The sequence below is a fragment of the Nycticebus coucang genome, chromosome 5, assembly GCF_027406575.1.
Source record: "Nycticebus coucang isolate mNycCou1 chromosome 5, mNycCou1.pri, whole genome shotgun sequence".
In the NCBI taxonomy this organism is placed as follows: Eukaryota; Metazoa; Chordata; class Mammalia; order Primates; family Lorisidae; genus Nycticebus; species Nycticebus coucang.
Window position 1 is genome coordinate 57950207 of NC_069784.1, and position 22985 is coordinate 57973191.

Genomic DNA, 22985 nt, shown 5'->3' on the forward strand with positions numbered 1-22985 from the left:
AATAAATAATTTGGCCCCCTAAGGAAAAAAAAGGATGGCACACTTCTCAATAGCTTTTAAAATATGTATATAATTACGTTAGATTTTAAAACGTGTTATGCAATGTGCTTGTTAATGCTACTTAAATGAATTAATAAGTATCTTTAAATTTTTTATTTTAATATATCAAATATTGGTAGATACATCCCACAAAAACTTTCTGGGATACTCAGTAATTTCTACAAGTATGTATAAAAGGGTCTTGAGAACAAAAAATTTGAAAATTTGGAGCCAAAGGAATCCCACAGGCAGTCCTGATTGAGGCAGGCCACCAGGTGGCACTGTGCACTCGCTGATGATGCTTAAGCCACCTACCCACCAAGTCTTGAGGTCTCTGTTTCTCCATCACTTCTTTTTCCTTCTCTGCAATCTCATGTGTTGCACAACTTATTAATTACAACAAATACCAATCCTCTAAGCATATGTTCTATCCAATGCAAGTCAGTCATTCATTTTATTCTGCAAACTCATATGCAAAGCTTATCAAGCAGGGATGAGCAGACCAAGACTCATCACTTTCACGAAGTCAGTAATCTAGAGAGGGCTGCAGACCCAACAGCCAGTGATTATGATCACAGAATGGCAGTATTCGTGAAGGACTTCATTTTCTACAAAGGGCCGTGTACTGCAAAGGGATTCCCGGGAGGCAGAGGGAGGCAACAGCTAGATGTTGAGATGCTTACCAGGAATCTCCAGAGGGAAGGTGAACCTGGGGACTTAGTGAGGTGAAAAGCTGGGTTCACAAGAGATGGGAGAGGAGGGAGGACTGGAAAATAGAAGCCAAGGAACAGAAAAGGAATGCCAGCTTTCTAATTTGGAAGGTAAAGTTTCCTGGACTTTACAAGGCTTATGAGCAGGCAGCAAGGTGGAAACAGGAGCAGGTGTTCAGATGTGGGAAAGCCTCTGACTGAGGGTCTGAGAGGCCAGGTAACTGGAGGGGCCTCACTGTGGATGCTGAACAGCCCAATACGGGGCCAGAGTGTGGGGCTGCTGTGGGCCAGGTGTCTCAGAGACCTGGGAATGGCCATCAGGATGCAGCAGGTAGTCAAGCCTTGGTGTGGATGAAGTGCGGAAGTGGAGGGACAACAGTCTGAAGTTACCTGTGGATAACTTCTCTGAGCTAGCCCAGTGCACCAGAGATCCAGAATGAGCAGTAAGGGAGACAAAGGATGTCAGGGGCCTGTTTTCAGGAGACCAGATCTAGAGAGCTCCCTGAAAGAGTACCTGGGAGCCACAGCAAGAAGTAAGGGAGGGAGGGGAGGAAAAGGCAGCAGGTGGGGTGGTGCGCTGGGCCCAGGAGTCAGCTTCCCTGTGGGGAGGGGACCTGACTTCAGGCACTGGGGAGCAGGTAAACCAGGAGACAGAGCCCTGTGGTACTCATGGAGCCCACCAACATCTCATCAAAACCTAGAATCAACACTAACATGGCTTCCCAGTCTGCTGTCCCAGCCTCCTCCTATAATAGACAAGAGAATGGAGACCAGAGCACAGAAACGACCTCTGAAGTCACTTAGGCATACCAACAAGTCTAGCCAAGCCAGGACTAGACCCCAGTTCTCTGGCCCTCCCCCCAAAGTGCTGCTGAGCTCCTCTTGTGCCTCATGTGACACACCCATTCCAACAGAGAAGGGCAAAGCACCCTGAAAGGCAACAGCAGACAGGCTGCAGAGAAGGAGCAGGACACAGACACACCCGGTCCTGAGCAGGAGGGCAGGTTTGCTTGCAGCCCCAGGACGTCTCCCACCCCACCCTGCTTGTCTGTTTGCCCATTCATTTTTCACCCCACTGAGGAAACCATGCCCTTTTCTCCCAATGACAGCTCCAGAGTCACTGTGCAGAGCCAGAAAAATTGGCCCAAAATTGGCCCAATTCCAGCCCTAGCAGTTTCCCTGGAAAATCAGTACCTTGAGGAAAAGACCCCTCCCACACCCATCAGTCCAGTCTCTGACCTGGGTTGGCAGCAAGGAGGCAAGTGGGGGCTGAGACACCCACTGTCAGGCCAGGAAGCGTTGGAAGCTGACACCTCAGCCCTGGCCTCACCTAGGCATGGGTTCATCTGGGACCTGGGGTCCTGCTGTGGCCTTCTGAGAGGAGGGCGCCGAGTGCACCTGAGTGACTACTCACTCCCACCCTCTACCTGCCCTTCTCTCCCACTCCCCATGCACCTGCACCCTGTCAGCACTGTGGTTACAGTCAGTGCAGAAAGTCCCAGGGCAAAGGGCAGCCGACCAACACTCACCTCACACACACTCATTTCCTTACTTACTGGTGCACCCCCACATTAGCCTGGGGAGCAAGTGCACCCTGCCTGGAGGAGCCTGAAGTCTGAATTCCAAGGAACTGCACAGCCGCCGGCACAGCATGCTTCACTTTACACACTCCCTACTTCCTTTTTAATGTTTTTGTTTTTCTTTAAAATTGGTTGGCAAATCTTATGAACAGTTTTCACATAAGCATTCAGATTTCCTGGGCCTTCAGGAGATCCTGGCCTTCTCTGCTTTCCCACAGGCTGTCTGAGCCATTTGCTAAAGTCCCCACCACTGCCCTGTGTCCCCAGCCCTGAGGCCCCATGTCCGCATTCCGTGGCCTTGAGCTACCCACTCGTGCTGTGGATGTCCTTGCACCTGCCAGCTCCAACTCATCCCTGCTACTGCAGGGGGCCCAGTGTGAGAAGTGTCCCACAGGGACCTACAGAAGGCTGCGGGAGGCATGCTGGGAGGGCACCGGCAGGGCCTCAGCAGGCTCCTCACAGCCTGGGCGGGGCCAGCAGGGCCAGCACATGGATGCTGCTGGCTGCAGTCTGCACTTCGTCCAGCCTGATCACTGGGGGCAAACGTGGTCACAGAATGGATCTGAAGTCCCCAGTTATGTGTTCCTAGGCTGTGCCTGCACCATTCTTCATTCACAGAGGCTTCACTCATTCAATCCTGCATTTAGCCTGACCCTTTCTTAGCCACCAAGAGTTTCAAAAGTGATTTGGAACATGTGATATGAGATGATGTGCCCCTTCTGTGTGACTCACTCACCAATTCCCCAGTCTTTGGCCTCACAGTGGATGCTTAGGCAATGCTGGTTGCATGAATGCATGAAAAGGTAACCAACAGTGAGCTCTTCCCAACTTTACACGTGCTGTTGCAACCTTCAAAGTAAGTCTTATTATAATCCTACTTTACTGATAAGGAAAATTCAGCACAGAGAAGTTAAGTAAATTGCCTAAAGTCACACAGCCAATCTGAACTCAACCATGTGTTGGCAGTGCAGGCAGAGCACTCAAAGCCCAGGCTTACACACACAGGTGCACCTATGGGCTGTCACAGAGGGGAGAATGAGGAGCAGCTGGGGCAGTGAGGGAAGTATGGGTGGAGGCTAGACAAAGGGACTAGTGGGCGTGGAACCACCTTCCCTGCTAGAGAGAGAGGCAGAGGGGAGTGCTCAGTGTGGACCCTCCCTTCACCCTTCCTGGGGCAGGGAGCCAGATGCCAGCAAGGACACAAGATCACTCAGCAAATCACGGGGGGGTCACATGTGCCATGCCCTGGATGGTGTGCATGGGAGCATTATAAACATGAATGAGAAGCTCCCTCTGAGGGTCTTTATCTACTATTAGACAGAGGCCAAATGTGTAAAGAACTTTACCCCTGGAAGGTGAGTGTTGAGAGGCAGAGTTATGGGAACTCGGGGCTGTATCCAAATGGGAAGAGCAGAGCAGGCTTCCTGGGAGAGGCTGCATTTGGAGTCAGCAGTCCTGTGGGGCAGGCAGGGTCTCACCAGTGTTGTGGAGAAGAGCACTCCTGGGGTGGCAAGGTGGGAAGTGGGCCTGTGTGCCCACAGGGCAGGGGGTGGGACTGAGGGGCCCATTCCCAGAGGGCTTTGTGTGCTGGGCAAAGCTGTACCATGGGCAATGGTGAGCCAGTGGAAGCTTGTAGCAGGGAAGGACATGTCTTGCCGCCCCCATGCCTTGCCCCTCCAGCATAAAAACAGCTGTCTTCAGGCCGCACGTCCCAGGGTCCCTCGCTGGAAGCAGGAGACAGAAGGGTGACCCTGAGAGTTACTACTCACACATTTGCCCTGAGGTGCTCCAGGTCAGACCCAAGAGGGAGGTGTCATCAGAATCACCCTCAACCAGGAACCAGGATGTCTGGGTCCAAATCCTGCTATGTCCCCAACTAACTATGTGACCTTGTGCAGGTCCTTCTCTGGGTGTCAGTTACATCGTCTACAATGCAAATGGCTTGACCACTTCTGAGAACTTTTCTAACCCTGACTCCCACCCTGTGAATCTAAGAACCCCACACCAACCTCTCACCCTCCTAAAGGCACTGTCACAGCCGGGCCAGCAGGGGATACACTTACAGGGGTGTATCATGGTGAGGCAGAGTGGGCCAGGCACCCCATAGGTCCTCAGCCCACCACTAGCCTCTGGCTACCACAGGTGGGATGGTGCCCACAACCCCAGTGGGGACAGGACCAGAAGGGTGACAGAGGTGTGGCAGGCTGGCTCACTGGCTCACTGAGAGAACAGGGCTTGGGTGGAAGGGGTGAAAAGAACTACCCCATGAGTTTCCGCCCAAACCAGCCCCAGGCCAGGGCTGGGAATTTCACAAAACGCAGAAGGCCTCTGTGAACATTTCCTGCCCCGCCCCAGCCCCCCTTCCTGGCAACATTACCACAGGCTCACCTGTGAGGCAATCATGCCAGCAGAGGGCCGAGCACCCCCAGAGTGGCCTATAAATGCTGTGCCTGCTCTGCCCTGTCCACACTCTGTGCGGTTCTCAGCTTCGGTGAGTGCAGCCAGCTGCCCCACGGGACCCTGCCTGCTGGCTCCTTCTTTCTTCTCTCTTCAACTTCCTTCCAAACTCTCCTCCTGGAAGCCCTTCTTGGTTGACTTTAAAGTTTTCTTCACATTTTCTTAGGTCGGGTTCTGCTGGAGCCTCCTGTGCCCTGATGCTTTGATTTTTGGCCTTCTCTTGACACTCTATAAACTCTTTTTCAGGTTGTGAAACAGGTGGTGTCCCTGTTAAGCAGCAGCTTATTCTTCCTTTGTTTTATCTTTCCCTCGCTCCTGTGAGCAGAGGCAGAAGCTGTTGAGGGAGAGTAAAGGCCTTCCCTCCTAAGTCCCACAGCCCTCTTCTCCTTCAGGCAGACAGTCCAGGAGGATGGCGACCGGTTCACAACTGGAACGCAACATTGAAACCATCATCAACACCTTCCACCATTACTCCGTGAGGCAGAAGCCCCCAGATTCCCTGAACCAGAAAGAGTTCAAACAGCTGGTGAAGAAGGAACTTCTGAACTTCCTCAAGGTAGGGCTGGGCTTCAGCTGGGCTCACCCAGTCTCAGCAGCTCGGGCTCAGAGGGGAGGACGGGGTGCAGCCTGGAGGAACCATGTCACAATGTTGGCATGAACACCTACCCTGTGCTGGGCCCTATTCTGGGCAGTGGGGTGTCCTGGGCAGAGAAGACCACTAACCCACGCACCACAAAGTTGTTGATAAATGAAGAGCTCAGATAAAGCCAAAGGCCAATCAGTGAATGCCTTAAAGAAAGTGAGACAGAGTACTGTGGGCAGTTTGGGCTGGGTGGGGCAGAGGAAGCAGGTTATAGTGGGCAAGAAAGGCCTATTTGAGGAGGTGATATTGGAGTGAAGACCTGCGTTCTGGGAAGGGACATGCCTAAGGATGACAGACACCGGGTGGGGAGCTGGGGGATGCTGGGCCTCGGGCGGGAATGTGCGGTGGCAGGTGTGAGTGGGGGGGGCTTTGCTAATCATAAGGGTCTATAGGGGAAAACAAGTAAACAAATAGCACGTGGAGGGCATCCAGCATAGCACTGGCACATCCCAGGCACTCAGTAAAACTTGAGGTCTTTCCACACACACACTGTCAGAAAACGATTAGATAATACAAGGAACTTCCAACAGCCTTTTTGTTTCTTTTCAAATTTGGGTAATGGGGGGAAATACAGGCCTTGATGAAGAGGAGTAGGACACATGGGTCCCCGTCTCAGTTCCAGTCGCAGAGCCAGCCATCTGGGGGAGTTCCCAGGCCTCCTGCTGGCCCTCCCTCCTCGTCTATGAGGTGGAAGGTCAAAGCTACGGGAGGTATTAGGGACACGGACAGCCAAGTGAGATGCTGATGGGGTAGACAAGAGAGGGTATGGGCAGGCAAGAGGCTATGTGGCAACGTCCCCTGCCCTAAGCAAAATGACTGGCCAGGAAGGCAGCTGGGGGGCTGCTCAGGAGTGCCTACTCCCACCATCTAGGCACCCCCCACAGGCTCCAGGAGGGGCTTAGCTGAGGTGCCCTAGCTAATGGATGGCAGAGCTGGAGCTTAGCTGGCCTTCTCTTGTACCCCTGACATTCTCACACCACCTGCCATCTCTCCTTCCACACTTGGTCCCACCCTTCAGCCCACAGAGCACATACACTCTGCCCCTCGGCAATCTCCATTCTCTTTTCCTACCTTTCTGCTGTGCTGGTTGAAGAAACTTTCACTGAGAATGACCTAGGGGTGCTAAGGGGGTAAGCATGGAGGAGACAGGGTGGGATCCTAGGTCAAGACAAGAGCAAATGACCCTCTCTAAGGCATGGTTTCCTCAAGTCTTCCCCAAAGCAGACAGCATTCCTACCTGTTAAAGTTGTTACAGGACCAGACAAGGCAACCTTTCTGGGCTTGCTAATCCCATGGCCAAGCCCCTTGACCTCAGTTCCCTCTTCTGTAAGACAGAGGAAGTCCCTGCACCCAAGCCATGGACTGTGTGGGACGTGCACTAGGAAGTGTTTGGGGTGTGCTCCACACCTGCTCCACCCTGAGCACTCGGGTTATGGCCATTTTCAGTTTTGTTTTGTTTTTAGATCAGTGGTTCTCAACCTTCTTAATGCTGCTACCCTTTAATACAGTTCCTGTGGGTCACAACTCACAGGCTGAGAACCGCTGTTTTAGATTAATATAAGAGAACCTATGATTAGGTTACGTTGTTTGCATTTGTTAGGTTGAAGTCCAAGTCGTTTTCAATTTCAAGATGAGGCGGGGGACAGGCGCCCCTGTGCACTTGCTCTGGTGGTTCTCTATGGTCTCCAACACCCCTTCCAGCCACACCCAGCCCTAATAGCCCCTCTCCCCCACCCACAGAAGGAGGAAAAAAATGACAAGGTCATAAACCACATCATGGAGGACCTGGACACAAACGAAGACAAGCAGCTGTCTTTTGAGGAGTTCATCATCCTGATGGCACGGCTGACGGAGGCCTCCCACGAGGAGATGCATAAGAATGCCCCCGACGAGCCAGGCCACCACCACGGGCCAGGCCTCGGTGGTTCCTGTGGCCCCAGACTAGGCTCCGGAGAGGGTGGCCACGGCCACGGTCACGGCCACGGCCATAGCCACTAATGAGGAGACCAGGCCACCCTGTGCCTGCCCGACCAGAGCCCTGGAGCTAGCATGTCAAACTACCTTGGCTGTAGGGCTGGGGCTGGGGAAATAAAGTCTTCCTCCTTGCCAGCGCCCTGCGTGTTTCTTCCCCAGCCTGTGCTTACCAATGGCTCAACCTCCTCATTCAGTAATGACAGAATGAGAAACCGCCATATAGGAGTCTGTGTTGAGCCCCTGGACTTCAGGGCCAGGTCAGGGCCAGGTCACCCTGTCCCATCTCAGACCTCCCTGCCAAGCCTGCCAAAATGGCCCTTGTCACTGCAGAAACCAGAAAGGAGGTGCTATCTTTTCCCCTCAACATGCCAGCCACCTTCCTGCCCAGGCCGCCTGTACACTTATCACCACCCACACAGCCCACTGTCTCCTGCCAACTCCCTGGCCCTACAAGTCTTCCTAGAGAGGACCAAGATGGGGCTGTGACAAGGGATAACTGGGGAGGAATTCTGGCACCGCAGCAGTGGACACAAAGACAGCCTGAGTGTGTTTACCCCAAACGCACTTTTGGGTCCAAAAGAGAAGTTATGTCTCTCTTAGAAGACCCCACATCCTAACTGTGGGTGCTGGTAGTCACAGGGATGCTCACAGGTATGGAAGGCTGGGAGTCAGCCCACCCCTGGGACCCCCACCTGGCCATCAAAAGAAATGAGCTTGGTGACCACCATGAGGACTCTACACTGGGTTCAGAGAGCCTTTGGGGCCTAAAGATTCAGGGGCCCTGCTTGCAATTCATGTAGCCAGGCCTGGCCCAGCTCCCCCAGGGCTGCAGCCGACCCCCCAGTCCATCTCAGTGACTCCTCTGCCATCTTGTTGCCCTCCAACCATAAAGTCCCTTTCCCAGGTTACAATCAGCAGGGATGGGCCTTCCAAAACCCAGAGCCCAGATCAGAGTCCTCTGACCCCTGTCCTTTTAGCAGACAGAACACTCACAGAAACAGGATGTGAGGGACCTGGAAAGACCAGCAGTCTCCTCCTCCCCCACGTTAAATGCCAAGCCAAGGCCCTCAGGGAGGAGAGAGCATAGGACACAACTTGGCAGACTTGGTCACGATAGCACAGTGACAATGGGGGCTTGAACCCCACCTGCTCCACTGGCTGGAACAGCCAGCTCCTTCTCCAGCAACCAGCAAGAAGATAGAAGGTGTGGGGTAGGATTTCAGCTCTCCCCTTGCTAGCCAATGCGGCTCTGCCCCCACCACCACCACCTGCCTCTGGCAGACTCCTACTCTAAGGACTCAGGAGGCTCTGCTCTGAGCACAGGGATTTGGGGGCACAGGGTGTCTCCAGGATCTGTTTCAGGCTGTGAGCTTGGGCAGCAGAGTCGAGAAGCCCTCACCAGCCCCTCTGTGTCTGACTTGGGGACCAGACAGCTGAGGACACTCATTTTCTGATAGCCCTTCTGCCCCATACTCATGTCTAGGGAGGAGTCACCATCTTCATCCCTCCTAAGTGCAGCTTGGCTGGGGGTGGATGGGGGAAGAAGAAGCCTGGGGGCTGGAAGGGCTGAGACCAGAGACTTCCTGTGAGCTGGGAGGTGCCCCCACCCCCTCTGCCCGCCACTTACCACAACGCCTGCTCCCTCCACTGGACCATGAGCTCCCTGAGGGCAAAGTCCACCATCATCTGTCTCAGTCTCAGCTTTATTCCCAACATGTACACAGTAGGATCTCATTGACTGTATAAATGTTCTAAAATTTCTCACATACTCCATGCTTCTTCCCAGGGGAAGGTGTGGGGGAAGGAAGGAGCAGGAGAATGGGATTAAAACCTGCAAATGTATCCTAAGGACATTTGCACTAGACTGTTTATCGCAGCTCAATTTATAATCACCAGATTGTGGAAACAACTAAATGCCCACCAACCTAGAAATGAATTAACAAGCTATAGTGTATGTATATCATGGAATATTATTTCAGCCATTAAAAAAGATGGAGATTTTACATCCTTTGTATTAATCTGGACTGAGGTGGAACACATTCTTCTTAGTAAAGCATCACAGGAATGGAGAAGCAAGAATCCAATGTACTCAATTGTAATATGAAGGCAGTAAATGATATAATACAAGGTGGGGGGGTAGGGAAATGAGCAAGTGGGGAGAGGGAAGGTGGGAGGGGAATGGGGGTCATGATGTTTGGCACACGTCTCAGGGGCAGGACACAATTATAAAATGAACTTTAACTAACAAGTGCAATCAATGTAACCTAATTCTTTGTACCCTCAATGAATCCCAAACAACAACAACAAAAAGAGAGAGATGGGAATAAAAGGTATAAAAAACAAAAAAACAGCAACAAAAAACTGCAAATGGAAAGCTCCAGGATGAACCTGATGAATCTACACCTGAAGGTGGGGGAAGCAAGCTTGTGGGCTCTGAAGGCCCCTCCCACTTTGTTCAGTCAGAACACCTGGATTTGAAGAAACAGATTTATTGTGACACGTAAAAACTATTGCCCTAATCCCACCTGCAGCACTCCCACCCCTGAGTGATTCATCCTGGAAAGGGGAGCTCCCTCCGTTGGCACCGATGCTCAGAAATTTGCTCATTACACTTAGCAAAAAATCATCACCTTATGCCTGCCTGGCATTAGTCCTACTTTTCCTCAACCTCCTAAGGACACAGAGTAAATCTAACCCCATATAATCCATCCTGGCATCCCTGCATCCACCCCTCTGTTTCTTCAAATGCTCTCCTTGAATCATGCCCAGGCTTTCTCCAGCCTCTTCTCGTCTACACCAGGAATTCTCTGCTCCATCCTGGTGTCTCTGGGAAGTCCCTAGGACCTACGGGCCTCAGAGCCAATGTTACCAACTCCATTAAGATTTCCCCAACCACTCACCCTTCTCAAGAATACAAAAGCTTCCTCCTATAGGCCCACAGAACTTTCTGGTACTCCAACCACTGCACTTCAGATACAGAATTGCAATCCCTCCTCTGCAGGTCTGATCCTCATCCCCGAAAGCTGAGCCCAGGGCGAAGTCCACACATCCCAGATCCCAGCAGGAGCTGGCTCTCAGTGAGCATTTATAGACAAACAGGGGAAGGTAGGATGGCCCTAGGACCGTATGGAGCTGGACACCATGGTTGCAGCAGAAGTAGGTCCTTTGCAGGGAGGGTGCAGAACTTGTGTGGTGGTTGTGAGGACCTGGAAGGCAGGCGGGGTGCCTGCCGCCCAACAGCCCAGAGTAGTCTGGCAGAGGGCAGAGCAGCTGGGCAGCAGCATGCCAGAGCACAGACCTTCTCAGATTGTCTTATTTCCTACTAACTCAGTCTGGGTATAGAAGACTGTTTAGACTCCGAGAGAAGGTCTGATAGCAAGCCACTCTCACAGGGCTCTTGGGGTTTTCTGTGAGCACAGTTCAGCTCCACAGAGCCCATCGGGGTGACTCAACCTCTTCCCTCCCATTAGCCCCTCCATTCCAAAAAGTAAAAATCTGGTTCTCTTAAGTAGAGAGGGGAGCAGGCTTCTTCTCTCAGACAGACAGCAAGTGTGTCTGTGTCAAGAGGTGGCTACCTCTATGATTAATAAGTCCTTTTGGGAAATAAGAACTTCAGGGATTTCCCTGCCATTGTAGTGACTACAGACCAGAGACAGCTGTCATCAGATGACTCCCTGCCAGTGCCTGGGAAGACAAGCTGCCCTCCTTTGGAGGGATCAGCAGTGGAACTGGAACTTCTGGGCGACTTTCTGGGAGAGATGAGGAAGCAGCAGCAGTGGCCTTAGGTACTGACTCTGACAGACACTTCAGGTTGCCCTGCAAGAGCCCTAGGGGTTGGAAGGGCTACAGGATGTGGGAGAAATGAACTCACTCACCCAGGCACATGTCTGTCCAGCCAGATGCACTGTGTATCGGGCACTGTGTAATCCTCCAAGGGGCCACGCTGGTAATTAAGGCCTAACCCTGGGGTCAAGGAGCTCCCACGCATGTGGGGGAGACAAGGCAGCTCCTAGAAGATTCTAATATGGAGAATGAAGGGCCAGGGAGGTGTGAAGCTCAGTGGGACTTTGAGGTGGGAATGTTGCTCTTCACTGGAACCGTCTCCTGGAAAGGTGAGTGTCAGAGTGACATGAAGCTTGTAGCAGGAGACCCACCCCCCCATGCGCAAGGGGCACTGCAAAGAGAAGACCACGCGTGCAAAGGCTAGCAGCTGCAGGCATGGGGTCTGAGCAGAAATGAGGAGGAGTGTGAGGGAGAGGTGAGAAGAGCAAGGTGGGTACGGAGCCAGAGAACTGCACATCCCTGTAGACTGGGGGCCAGAAGCAGTGCAGGATGGCTTATACCAATACAATCACATTTGCACTTCAGAGAAGTCTCTATCTGTGGCTTATGCAGTGGACTTGGGGTGGGAGTGGGACCGCAGTCCTAACACAGCATGTTAGGAGGCCGTCCTAGCAGCGCAGGTGAGAACTAACGAGAGGCTGAGGTGGTGCCTCTCAGCAAAGGCAAACTGAGTCAGAGGCTCAAATTACCCCAGGCTTCATCCCAAACAGGCAAGGTGCAGCCCATAGCCCCTACAGGATATATAAAATTATTCTGTTACTAGCCAGGACCTGGCCAGGAAGAAAGGCCTCCACTTTCGTCAGCCCAGTAAAGCAACATTACACAACCCTGCCACAGGCCTGCTTGGAGGTGAACTCCAGAATCCACCCTCAAGGCCCTGCCTCCCCAACAGTTGCTCAAAATTTATATTTTAGAAAACTCTGGGTCATGAATTTTGACATTCCAATTACCAAAGAGGCAGCAGGTTGAAACAACTGGTTGCTCAAGTCCTGTTGCCTCTCAGGGTTGTCACCGGAAACATACTTCTATCCCCAGACTCTGGGCAGTGCTGGGCTGGACTGGACCCCCACTATGGCTGCAGAGACCCCCCAGACAAAAGAGACAGGGAACGGGAGCTCCGTGGGAGAGCTGCTGGCCCCTGTCTGAGAATCCAGGCTTCCCCTTTTCTCCATGAGTTCTCCCATTTTTCCCCAAGTACCCATAACTATCCCAGGTAGACTGAGCAGTGACCTGAAGTGAGGCGAGGTTGGGGGTGGCACCCATACACAGCAAGCTTGGTGAGGTACCAGCACACAGCCTGGACCAGCCAGCCTGGGCTTGAGTCAGCCCCTCTCTGCCTCCCTAGCCTCATCCTTCCCACTTTGCCCTGTTCTTTTCTCTCTCTGCCTTTCCTGCACTCTCCCAGAGCTCTGCTCCACTTACTGCCTCCACCCTCGCATTGCCTGTGGTGAAATGCCATCCTCAGTACCCGGGGTGCTTCCAGGAAGGGAATATGCCTTTCAGAAGACTAAGGGTCATCTTTAGCCAGAGAAGACTCCAAACACACCAAGTTTAGCTCCCAAGTCTCCTCCATCCTAATGAAAGGATGGACTTGCTGAATTTAACAGAAAAAATATCAATAACAGAATTGTCTAGGCTGGATGCCAGTAGCTCAGTGGTTAGGGTGCCAGCCACATGCACCAAGGCTGGTGGATTTGAACCTGGCCCAGACCTGCTAAGACAAAAAAGTAGCCAGGCCTTGTGTTGGGCTCTTATAGTCTAGCTACTAGGGAGGCTGAGACAAGAGGATCACTTGAGCCCAGGAGTTTGAAGTTGCTGTGAGCTATGACACCACAGCATAGCTCTACCAAGGGCGACAAAGTGAGATTCTGTTTCAATAAAAAATAAGAAAATAAATAAATAAACACAGTTTTAAAAAGAAGAAGAAGAGCTATCTAACTCACAGTTTCTGGGTAAGGGCTAAGATCAACCATCAAAGTGCTCTCTCTGTCATTTCTCTCCCTCCCCTGCTGACATTCACCCTGTGGGGATTCTGTTTTCACATCTGAAAGCAGCTAAGCAGAAAGGAAATGTAAATCTTTCTCTTTTTAAAACTGCTTTTGAGAATCTGTTTTAAGCCGCAACAATTTCCTGGATAGACAGCAGGCATGAGAGCTACAGGCCTCAGTTTCTGTCCCAGGGGCAGAATCAGTGACAAGACCACAGTCACCAGTGATAAGCCTATTTTCAGAGAAAGGCAGGGGGCCAACCACCCGGCTCTGCCACCCTGCCAACTCTTCTGTTACCAGCCTGCTGCCAGAAGGAAAGAGAAGGGAGGATGCCTCAGTACCCTGCTAATTTGGCTACAGCCAAAAATGTTCTTCACCCCCTTAACAACTTCTAAATATAAAGCCTGAGAACCTGGTTCTCTCTCCCTCTCTTTCACCATATTGGCCCTTTTCCATTGGAAAAGCAAAATAAACTATTTCTTCTTTCTATCCTAAATAAGTCCACAGAAAAAGCTGAAGGGTTGGAGAATTTGGTCTGGAAAAGAGAAGCAGGGGCCCTGACAACCGTCTTCCAATGTTGCTGAGGCCTGGAACAGTAGCCCACGCCACAGCAAGGCCTCCAGAGCCTCTGCAACTGCTCAGCCACTGCCCCTGCCTCCAGCACCACCACAGCTCCTTGTTGCCTTCTGTACCAGCCATTCATTCCCTCAGCTAGAAAAGTAGCTCACATCGAAGAAGCCAGCTTCGGTGGGTCTGCAGTCGCTAGCCGCAGGCACTGGTACAGGTACTGGGTGAGCAAAACATGCACGGTTCCTGCTCTCTTGCAGCTTCCATAGGGGCAGAGTCAGACAATAAGCAAGGTGAGAGATAGATAGCCTGGGTCACTTCAGAGGGTGACGAGTACCATAGAGAAATACAGGAGGAGGTGAAGGGAGAACTGCTGGGGACACAGCCTGTCAGGCCTCGTTAGAAAGCAGCACAGGAACGGAGGCCTGGATGGAGAAGCCACCTCAGCAGGAATTACTGCAGGTGCCTTGGAGAACGTCTGGCAGCTGCCGTGATGTGACCTATGACTGGAGACCATTCTGGCTGCTCTGTGGAAATTAGACCTGGGAGGCCCAGAGCAGACGCAGGGGACCAGTCGGGAGGCTGCTGCAGAGACTCAATTGAGCCCAATCTTGTGTCACATACTGCACTAGGTCTCCTAACCTCAGGAGCCCTCAGTCCACCAGGGGTGGCTGTCTGGAGGAAATCCTTGGACAGCGTAGAAAAACTTTCCCCCAAACTGAAAGGGACTCAAGAATCCAAAGAATGATCCAAGCCCCGCTTGGCAGGGAAGCTGAGCTTAGTAGAGGCCGTTTGCCAGGGCGTTTCCTCCTGGGTGGCTCAGGGATTTCTTCTATGGAGCTGCTTGTTAGCAGAATTCACACTTGTCCACCCTGTGGTATTATTGTAAATCCCCTTCCAGTGAGTAAGGTAAGTTTTTACATCACGCCTTTGTTCACAGTGGAACAAACCACGTGGGCATGGTGCCATCATCATAAGCTGTTATATAACCAGTCACATTAATGACATTATGTTCCCCATTAGGCAGGCATTCCAGGATCACAGCTGGCCTATGGGCAGTAAAGGACAGCTGAAGCTGCTCTGAAGCAGTTGGAGCCAGTTTGAACCAGTCGTTTCAGGGCAAGAAAGTGCTGAGACTCCCAGGAAAGCACTGGGCAGCCCGCCACCCCATAGTCAGCTTGGTGCCTGCCATGTCTACTTCATGAGGGTTTTGCTGAATGCCCCAGGCTAGCTCAGACTTTCTGATATTAGGGAACCCGCACTTCCCACTCAGCTGGCAGACGCCTCAGTAGGTATTTTCAACACAACACTACATGGTGGGCAAAAGACAACAAAGGTGGGTGATGAGCACAGGACACCCCAGGGGCACAGAAGAGGTGCCCTGGGGAAAGGTAGGGGTGGAGAGGAGGGTGGAGGAAAGCTTGCATGCATTAATGCCCAGGATGAGTTTTGCAAGGGCAAGGTTTTGCCCAGAACTGTGTTAAACAATGAGAGAAATCAGAGAAGCAGAGGAAGTTAGGGCCCCAGGGGCTTTGCCCTCCAAATATTTACAGTCTAATTTGCTTTCTTTTAACTTCAAGTGCTTCTTGTGTTGGCCAAAGCCAAAGCAATAGCTGTTGTCACACGGGCTTCCGACAGCCACTTCCCTGAGCACAGATCCTTCTCCCATCCTCCACCATGCTGACATGCATCTGGGCTTGTGGTACCGGCAACCTGCTGGAAATATTTGCCTGAGGGTGAGCACTGCACATGGGGCCCCCAGGAGAGTGGCACTGGTGCCCTTCATCACATGATAGTGCCTTTTCCCAGACGGCTATCAGACTAATTGTCCCAACCAGAGCCGGAGAGTGGAACAGACAGGTCACCCCAAGTTGGAAGGTACCTAAATTCTGCTCTTGATGGAAATTTGGGAATGGACAGGTGAGCTCCCTGGGGGATGTGACATTCGAAGTGGACCATAGTATACAAGCAGGAGCTCTAGAGCCACCGAAGTGCCCATGTTGCCCAGCACCTACAACAGAGTAGCATGGCAATGTCTGCTAGTGAAGAGAAGAAAGGGCCCTCCAGACAAGGGGCACAGGAGCAAGAGCCGGGAAGTCTGAAGGTTCACGGGAAAACTAGAGAACATTCTGGAATGGCTGGGGATGGGGCTCCCAGGGTGGACAGAGGGTGGTGGTGAGACTGCAGGGAGGGCAGGGGCTGTCCCTGAGGCTCTAGAGGAGCTCCTGTCCACAGTTTGTGTCATGATCTGCCATGGTCATAGGATCTAGTCTGCCTGGTATCATGAAGGAACTGGAGATCACTAGCACCTACTAGATGAAAAGACTGGGGTTCAGAGAGGGGAAGCTACTCACCAAAACTCCAGCGCACAGGAGGTGAGGTAGCCTCCAACTGACCTCATCCCTTCCAGGCTGAGGGCTCTTTTCATTGCCCTTGGGCACCTCCAACTAAGGCAGTTGACCAAAGTGGTGATCTTTAAATTTTTCTAACCATTTTTTAAGTTCAGTTTGTGGCTCAGCTGACTATTTTGAAACTAGATCATGGCTTGTGAGTGTTTTCAGAACAGCAAATATGCTGGGTTTTACTCTCGTTGGCTGGTTGTTGGTCTCTTAGTAGATTCTACTACTACTCTTGATGTAGAGATCTACATGAGAACATCCAGGGAGAGTCCCATTTGGCAGAATAGCTTGAGATGTGTATGTATATGTGTGTGTGTGTGTGTGTATATATATATATGTATACACACATATATATATATGTATATATATATATACCTACTGGTCAACTTGAATATGTGTGTGTATATATATATATATGTGTGTGTGTATCTGTGTGTGTAGATAGATAGATAGATAGATATGCCTGCTGGTCAACTGATCAACTTTAACTACCCAAGCCACTCCTAGAAATAGCCTCCATCTTTGCTTTGGTTAAAAATGATCCCTACCTGCTGAGCTATCACAGAGGGTGGGTTGGCTGCCACCTGATGTCTTGTGTGAATCATACCTTCCTATTACTGCTGATGTCTACTGAGGGCTATGCCCAGCATGTGCCATGAGACTATCTAGCCCTCTCGCCCACTCTGGGAGACAGGTACTATTGTTGTCTTCATTTTGTTGATGGGGAAACTGAAGTTGAAGATTTTCAATAACTGTTCAAGGCCTCACAATTAGTAAGTGGTAATACCAGGATAGGAACCTGGAACCCTCATTCTCCTGGCTACTTCCCTTTAGCATCCAGGGACCCCACTTCCTACCCTCGCTCTAAGTGATGCCCTCCTTCCAGAACCCACACAAAGTTCTCCATCCAACTGAGACATCTCAGAATGTCAAAACTGGATGGCTCAAGTGTTCTTTCTTCAAAATAATTTTTTTTAATTCTTTTGAATTCCTCAAAAATAAAGCAAGCAGGGCTTCCGGAGTAAGATGATGGCTAAGTAACACCTTCCTTACAACTGGGCATGGTGAGTCTGGGGAGACAAGACTCCAGGCATCTCTGGCTGGTGAGATCTGCCCATAAACATCCCTTTGAGGACACAGAGAGTCAGTGAGAGACTTCTGGACCCTATGAGGAGGACAAAAGCAGTGGAGAACTGGCAAGTGGTTGTGTGTGTTCATTTGGTCTAATCCCACCAGCAGCTGTAAGTACAGCAGCAGTGAGATTGCAAACTGGAAAGGCCTTACCTGTGAGCTGTTTTGGTTTTTTTAGACTTGGCACTCAGTTGAACTGCCTTGGGAGAGCTTGTGCAGGAGTGTGGAGGGCTTTAAGCATTGTCTAGGGCCCCAGACTGAGCCACTGAGCCCGATGAAGCTAATAGTGTTCAGCTGTGGGCCATGCAGAACCATCGTGGGAGAAGTGCCCCAGCAAGCTCCACCCTCAGGGTCGCAGAGCAAGGATCATGCAGGAGCTAGTAATCTAGTGACTGAGCAGCCTAAATATGGGGACTGAGATGCCTTATAGCTTTGGCCCTTAGAGACACAGAGTGAGATGGGTTTGGCACACTGGGAAAGTGGACAGCCACTTAAGGAGTAATCCAAGTGACAAGTGCTTTCCTGGGAAAGCTTCTGCTTATCCAAGTTTAGAAGTTTAAAGTGCCTTTTAAGAGGGCTGAGGAGAGATTTAGGCTCTCCACCCTGCTGAGTTTGAGATATCAGCAGAGGTCTCCAGGCATATCAGCATTGTAATTAACATCTTTTACATCTCATACCCCAGAAGATCACCTGTTGCCCAGACAAAATTCAACAAGATTATATATATATATATTTGTAAAGTTTTTGGGGGGGTGCTTTTTGGGGGGGTGTTTTTATTTGTTGTTGTTGTCATTTTGTTTTTAATTTTAACATTTTCCCTATAGATTTTTCTTTTCTTTTTTTCCTTTCTTTTCTTTCTTCATTTTTCTAGTTTAAATATAATTTCCCATTGTTTCCTTTTTCAACAATTAGAACTTCATTTTTGCTAGTGTTTCTACCCTATTATTTGGTTTCTCCCCCAATTTTAACCTGTAAAGTTTTCTGTTTGCTTGTTTTGGTTTTATTTATAGTATTTTTGTCTTTCCTCTCTACTTGGTGGAGGTGGGGTACTGTGTCTGAACAGGCTAGCAAAGAGCTGCTGACCTCAAGGGAACCACCCAACCTGGCACCCCCAGGGGCTGGGTTTTTTTTAAGGTTGGGTCAAAGTACCCTACTGTACACTTATATTGCTCTGTCTCCCTCTTTCTGTGCCCCTCTTCTTTTTTGTCAATATTTCCTTTTACCCACCCCCCTCTCCTTTCACTTTTTTCTTTGCTTTCTTCCTTTTTTTTTTCTTTCTTTTTTTCCTTCTTGTTCTTCAACCTTCTCATCCTTCCGGTCCTGTACCAAAAGGACTCATCAAAACCCTAGTCCAGAGGCATGGCAACTTAAAGAGCAAGAGGAAGTGAAAGAAAAATTAGGGCAAAGAAACAGATAAAATAAATCACTCATGAGGAAGAATCAGCAGAAAACTCCTGGCAACATGAAAAACCAGTCCAGAACAACCGCCCCCCGCCCCAAGGGACCGTGAGGTAGCTACTGGAGAGGATTCCACCTATAAAGAAATGCTAGAAATGACAGAAAGGGAATTTAGAATACAGATGATGAAAACAATAAAGGAAAAGATGGAAACAATGAAGGAAACTGCTGATAAAGTGGAAAATAACCAAAATGAAATTAAAAAAAAAAAAAACAGAATCAAATAAGAGATGAACAACATGAAGAATACAGAAAGGATATAGCAGAGCTGAAGGAAATGAAGCAGTCAATTAGGGAACTTAAAGATGCAATAGAAAGTATCAACAACAGATTAGACCATGCAGAAGAAAGAATCTCAGAGGTAGAGGACAAAGCTCTTGAGATAACTCAGATAGTTAAAGAGGCAAAAAAGAAGAGAGAGAAAGCAGAACATTCACTGACAGAATTATGGGACTTTATGAAGTGTTCAAACATATGAGTTATAGGTATCCCAGAAGGGGAAGAAGAATGCCCCAGGGGAATGGAAGCCATACAAGAGAATATTATAAATGATAATTTCCCAATTATCACCAAAGATTCTGACACACTCCTTCCAGAGGGATATCGGACCCCAGATCACCTTAACCAAGCTTCTCCAAGACACATTGTGATGAACCTGTCCAAACGCAAGATAAAAGATAAGATTCTTCAAGCTGCCAGGAGTAAGTGCCAGTTGAACTACAGGGGCAAATCCATCAGGGTGACTGCAAACTTCTCTAATGAAACTTTCAAGCCAGAAGACAATGGTCATCTACCTTTAATCTACTTAAACAGAACAATTTCCAGCCCAGAATTTTGTACCCTGCTAAGCTAAGCTTTAAAATTCATAGAGAAATCAAATCATTTACTGATATACAAACATTGAGGAAATTCTCCACAACAAGACCAGCTCTACAGGAAATACTTCAACCTGCTCTATACACTGACCATCAAAATGGATCAACAGCAAAGTAACAACTCAGCAATTAAAGGACAGAACCTAACTCCACACTGATGCAAAAGATAAAACTAAGTAATGGACTCTCACAAAACAAGATGAATAGAATACTACCATACTTATCAATTATCTCAATAAATATTAATGGCTTGAATTCTCCACTGAAGAGACATATATTGGCTGACTGGATTTAAAAACACAAGCCATCCATTTACTGTCTGCAAGAAACATACCTAGCTTCAAAGGACAAATTAAAACTCAGACTTAAGGGTTTGAAGACAATTTTTCAGGCAAACGAAATTCAGAAGAAAAGAGGAGTTGCAATCTTATTTTCAGATACATGTGGATTTAAAGCAGCTAAAGTCAAAAAAGACAAAGATCGTCATTTTATATTGGTCAAGGGAAAAATACAACAAGAAGACGTTTCAATTCTAAATATTTATGCACCCAATTCAAATGCTCCCAGATTCTTGAAACAGACCTTACGCAGTCTGAGCAATATGGTATTCTATAACACCATAATAACAGGGGACTTTAACACTCCTCTTACAGAGCTGGACAGATCCTCTGAAAAGAAATTAAACCAAGACATAAGGGACTTAAACGAGACCCTAGAGCAACTGTGTTTGATAGACGCATATAGAATACTCCATCTCAAAGATAAAGAATATACATTCTTCTCATCACCCCATGGAACATTCTCCAAAATTGATCATATCCTAGGACATAAGACAAACCTCAACAGAATCAAAAGAATTGAAATTGTACCTTGTGTCTTCTCAGACCACAAGGCACTAAAGGTGGAACTCAACTCCAACAAAAATATTCAACCCCACACAAAGGCCTGGAAATTAAACAACCTTCTGTTGAATGACAGTTGGGTGCAGGAAGAAATAAAAGAGGAAATCATTAACTGCTTTGAGCATAACAATGAAGACACCTCTGGGATACTGCAAAAAGCAGTTTTGACAGGAAAATGTATCACTTTAGATGTCTACATTTGAAAAACATACAGAGAGCATATCAACAAACTCACAAGCCATCTTATGAAATTGGAAAAAGAAGAAAAATCTAAGCTTAAATCCAGTAGAAAAAAAAATATCCAAAATTAAGTCAGAGATCAATGAAATTGAAAAGAAAAGAATCATTCAGAAAATTAATGAAATAGGAGTTGATTTTTTGAAAAAATACATAAAATAGATAAACCTTTGGCCAGACTAACTAAAGATAGTAACCCCAATCAGAAATCATAAAGGGGAAATAACAACTGATACCATGGAGATACAAGCACTCATCTCTGAATACTACCAGAAACTCTATGCAAATAGAAACCTATACAATGGGAAAGGATATTTGCATATTTTGAATCAGACAAAAGCTTGATAACTAGGATCTATAGAGAACTCAAATTAATCCACACGAAAAAAGCCAACAATCCCATATATCAATGGGCAAGAGACATGAATAGAACTTTCTCTAAAGACAGACGAATGACTAACAAACTTATGAAAAAATGCTCATCATCCCTATTTATTAGAGAAATGCAAATTAAAACCACCCTGAGATATCATGTAACCCCAGCGAGAATGGCCCAAATCACAAAATCTCAAAACTGCAGATGCTGGCGTGGATGTGGAGAGAAGGGAACACTTTTACACTGCTGGTGGGACTGCAAACTAATACATCCTTTTAGGAAGAAAGTATGGAGAACCCTCAAAGAACTCAAGCTAGACCTCCCATTTGATCCTGCAATCCCATTACTGGCCATCTATCCAGAAGGAAAAAAATCCTTTTATCATAAGGACACTTGTATTAGACTGTTCATCGCAGCTCAATTTATAATCGCCAAAATGTGGAAACAGCCTAAGTACCCACTAACCCAGGAATGGATTAACAAGCTATGGTGTATGTACACCATGGAATACTATTCAGTCATTAAAAAAAAAAAAAATGGAGACTTTACAGCCTTTGTATTAGCCTAGATGGAAGTGGAACACATTATTCTTAGTAAAACATCCCAAGAATGAAGAAGCATGAATCCTTTGTACTCAATTTTGATATGAGGACAATTAATGACAATTAAGGACACGGTGGGGGTGGGGAAAGGGGAAAGCAAAGAGAGAAAGAAGGAGAGAGGAGTGGGGAAAGAAAGAGCAGAGAGAGGGAAGGAGGGAGGGGGAGGGGGACTCTCTGTGTGCTACACCTTTTGGGGGCAAGACACAATTGTAAGATGGACTGTACCTAACAAATGCAATCAGTGTAACCTGCTTTCTTGTACCCTCAATGAATCCCCAATAATAATAAAAATAAATAAATAAATAAAAACAAAAATAAATAAATAAATAAAAAATAAAGCAAGCAGAGGTCCAGAGAGGCAAAGTGACTTGCCCAAGGTCACACAGCGAGGGCAGGCTTTCCCAAAATGCTCTCTCTTTCTCATCCACATTTGGTGCTGGGTACCTTCCAGGCTCAGGTCGCAGATCCCTCCCTGCCAGTCCCACTTCAGCCTCTCCTCCCTGCCCGCGTGGGCTCTTGCTTCCTTGCACACTTCCACACTTCCCTCCTGCCTCCGCTTTGCTCAACTCAGACCCATATCTCACAGGTGTAGTTGTTTCTTCTCAGGGGACAGAGGAGTATCAGCAAACCTCCACCATAGGCCTGGATGGTCAGGACTTGTCACTTGTCACTGGTCCTGAATCCCAGCTACCTGCACATCCTTTCCACATGTCTTTGCACAAAATAAGCCATAAGCCAAACCTGCCCTCCCCAGTAAAAAGCTCCCCTTCCCCCCTCTCCTCACATCTGCTGGGCCCCGAGCTCCAGCATCATCCAGCCCTTCTCCAACCCTTTCTCAGATTCTGCCCTCCTGGCCTGACCCTACTGCTGAGGAAGAACAGCCAGAGTGGCTGCTAGAGGCCCCACAGCCAGCCCTGGCTGCCTCTTCCTGGGGATCCAACATTCCAGCTAAATGGATGTGACTCCAAAGGAGATGCTGGCTGGAGGGAGGTAGGGCCTAGAGGGCAGGGAGGCCCCAGAGACTTCTGCCCATCAGACTGCATTGCATTTCTCACCAGAGAACACTAACCCCAACTCTTGTCCCCTTGGGAGATTATTTCTGCCCCCTGAGGCCAGCTTCTTTCCCTGGGACCATATGTAAGGAAAGGAACCAAGAGTCATGAATTCACCCATTTAAGAAATATTTGTCAAACACTATCTTAGT

The 22985-nt window shown here is 48.9% G+C and overlaps 1 protein-coding gene across 1 annotated transcript; it reads left to right on the plus strand.

Moving 5' to 3' along the window:
* The first annotated feature begins 5146 nt into the window (after window positions 1-5146).
* Window positions 5147-7538, plus strand: S100A9 (S100 calcium binding protein A9). The gene is made up of 2 exons (XM_053592866.1): window positions 5147-5342; window positions 7170-7538. The coding sequence occupies exons 1-2, from the start codon at window positions 5196-5198 to the stop codon at window positions 7425-7427; spliced, it is 405 nt and encodes a 134-aa protein (XP_053448841.1). The 5' UTR covers window positions 5147-5195; the 3' UTR covers window positions 7428-7538.
* The last annotated feature ends 15447 nt before the right edge of the window (window positions 7539-22985 follow it).

Excerpts from the sequence above, each read along its gene's own strand:
- S100A9 (XM_053592866.1), top strand. The coding sequence starts at position 5,196 with ATGGCGACCGGTTCACAACTGGAACGCAACATTGAAACCATCATCAAC. Across the intron at positions 5,343-7,169 it reads AACTTCTGAACTTCCTCAAG|AAGGAGGAAAAAAATGACAA; the intron begins GTAGGGCTGGGC and ends CCCCACCCACAG.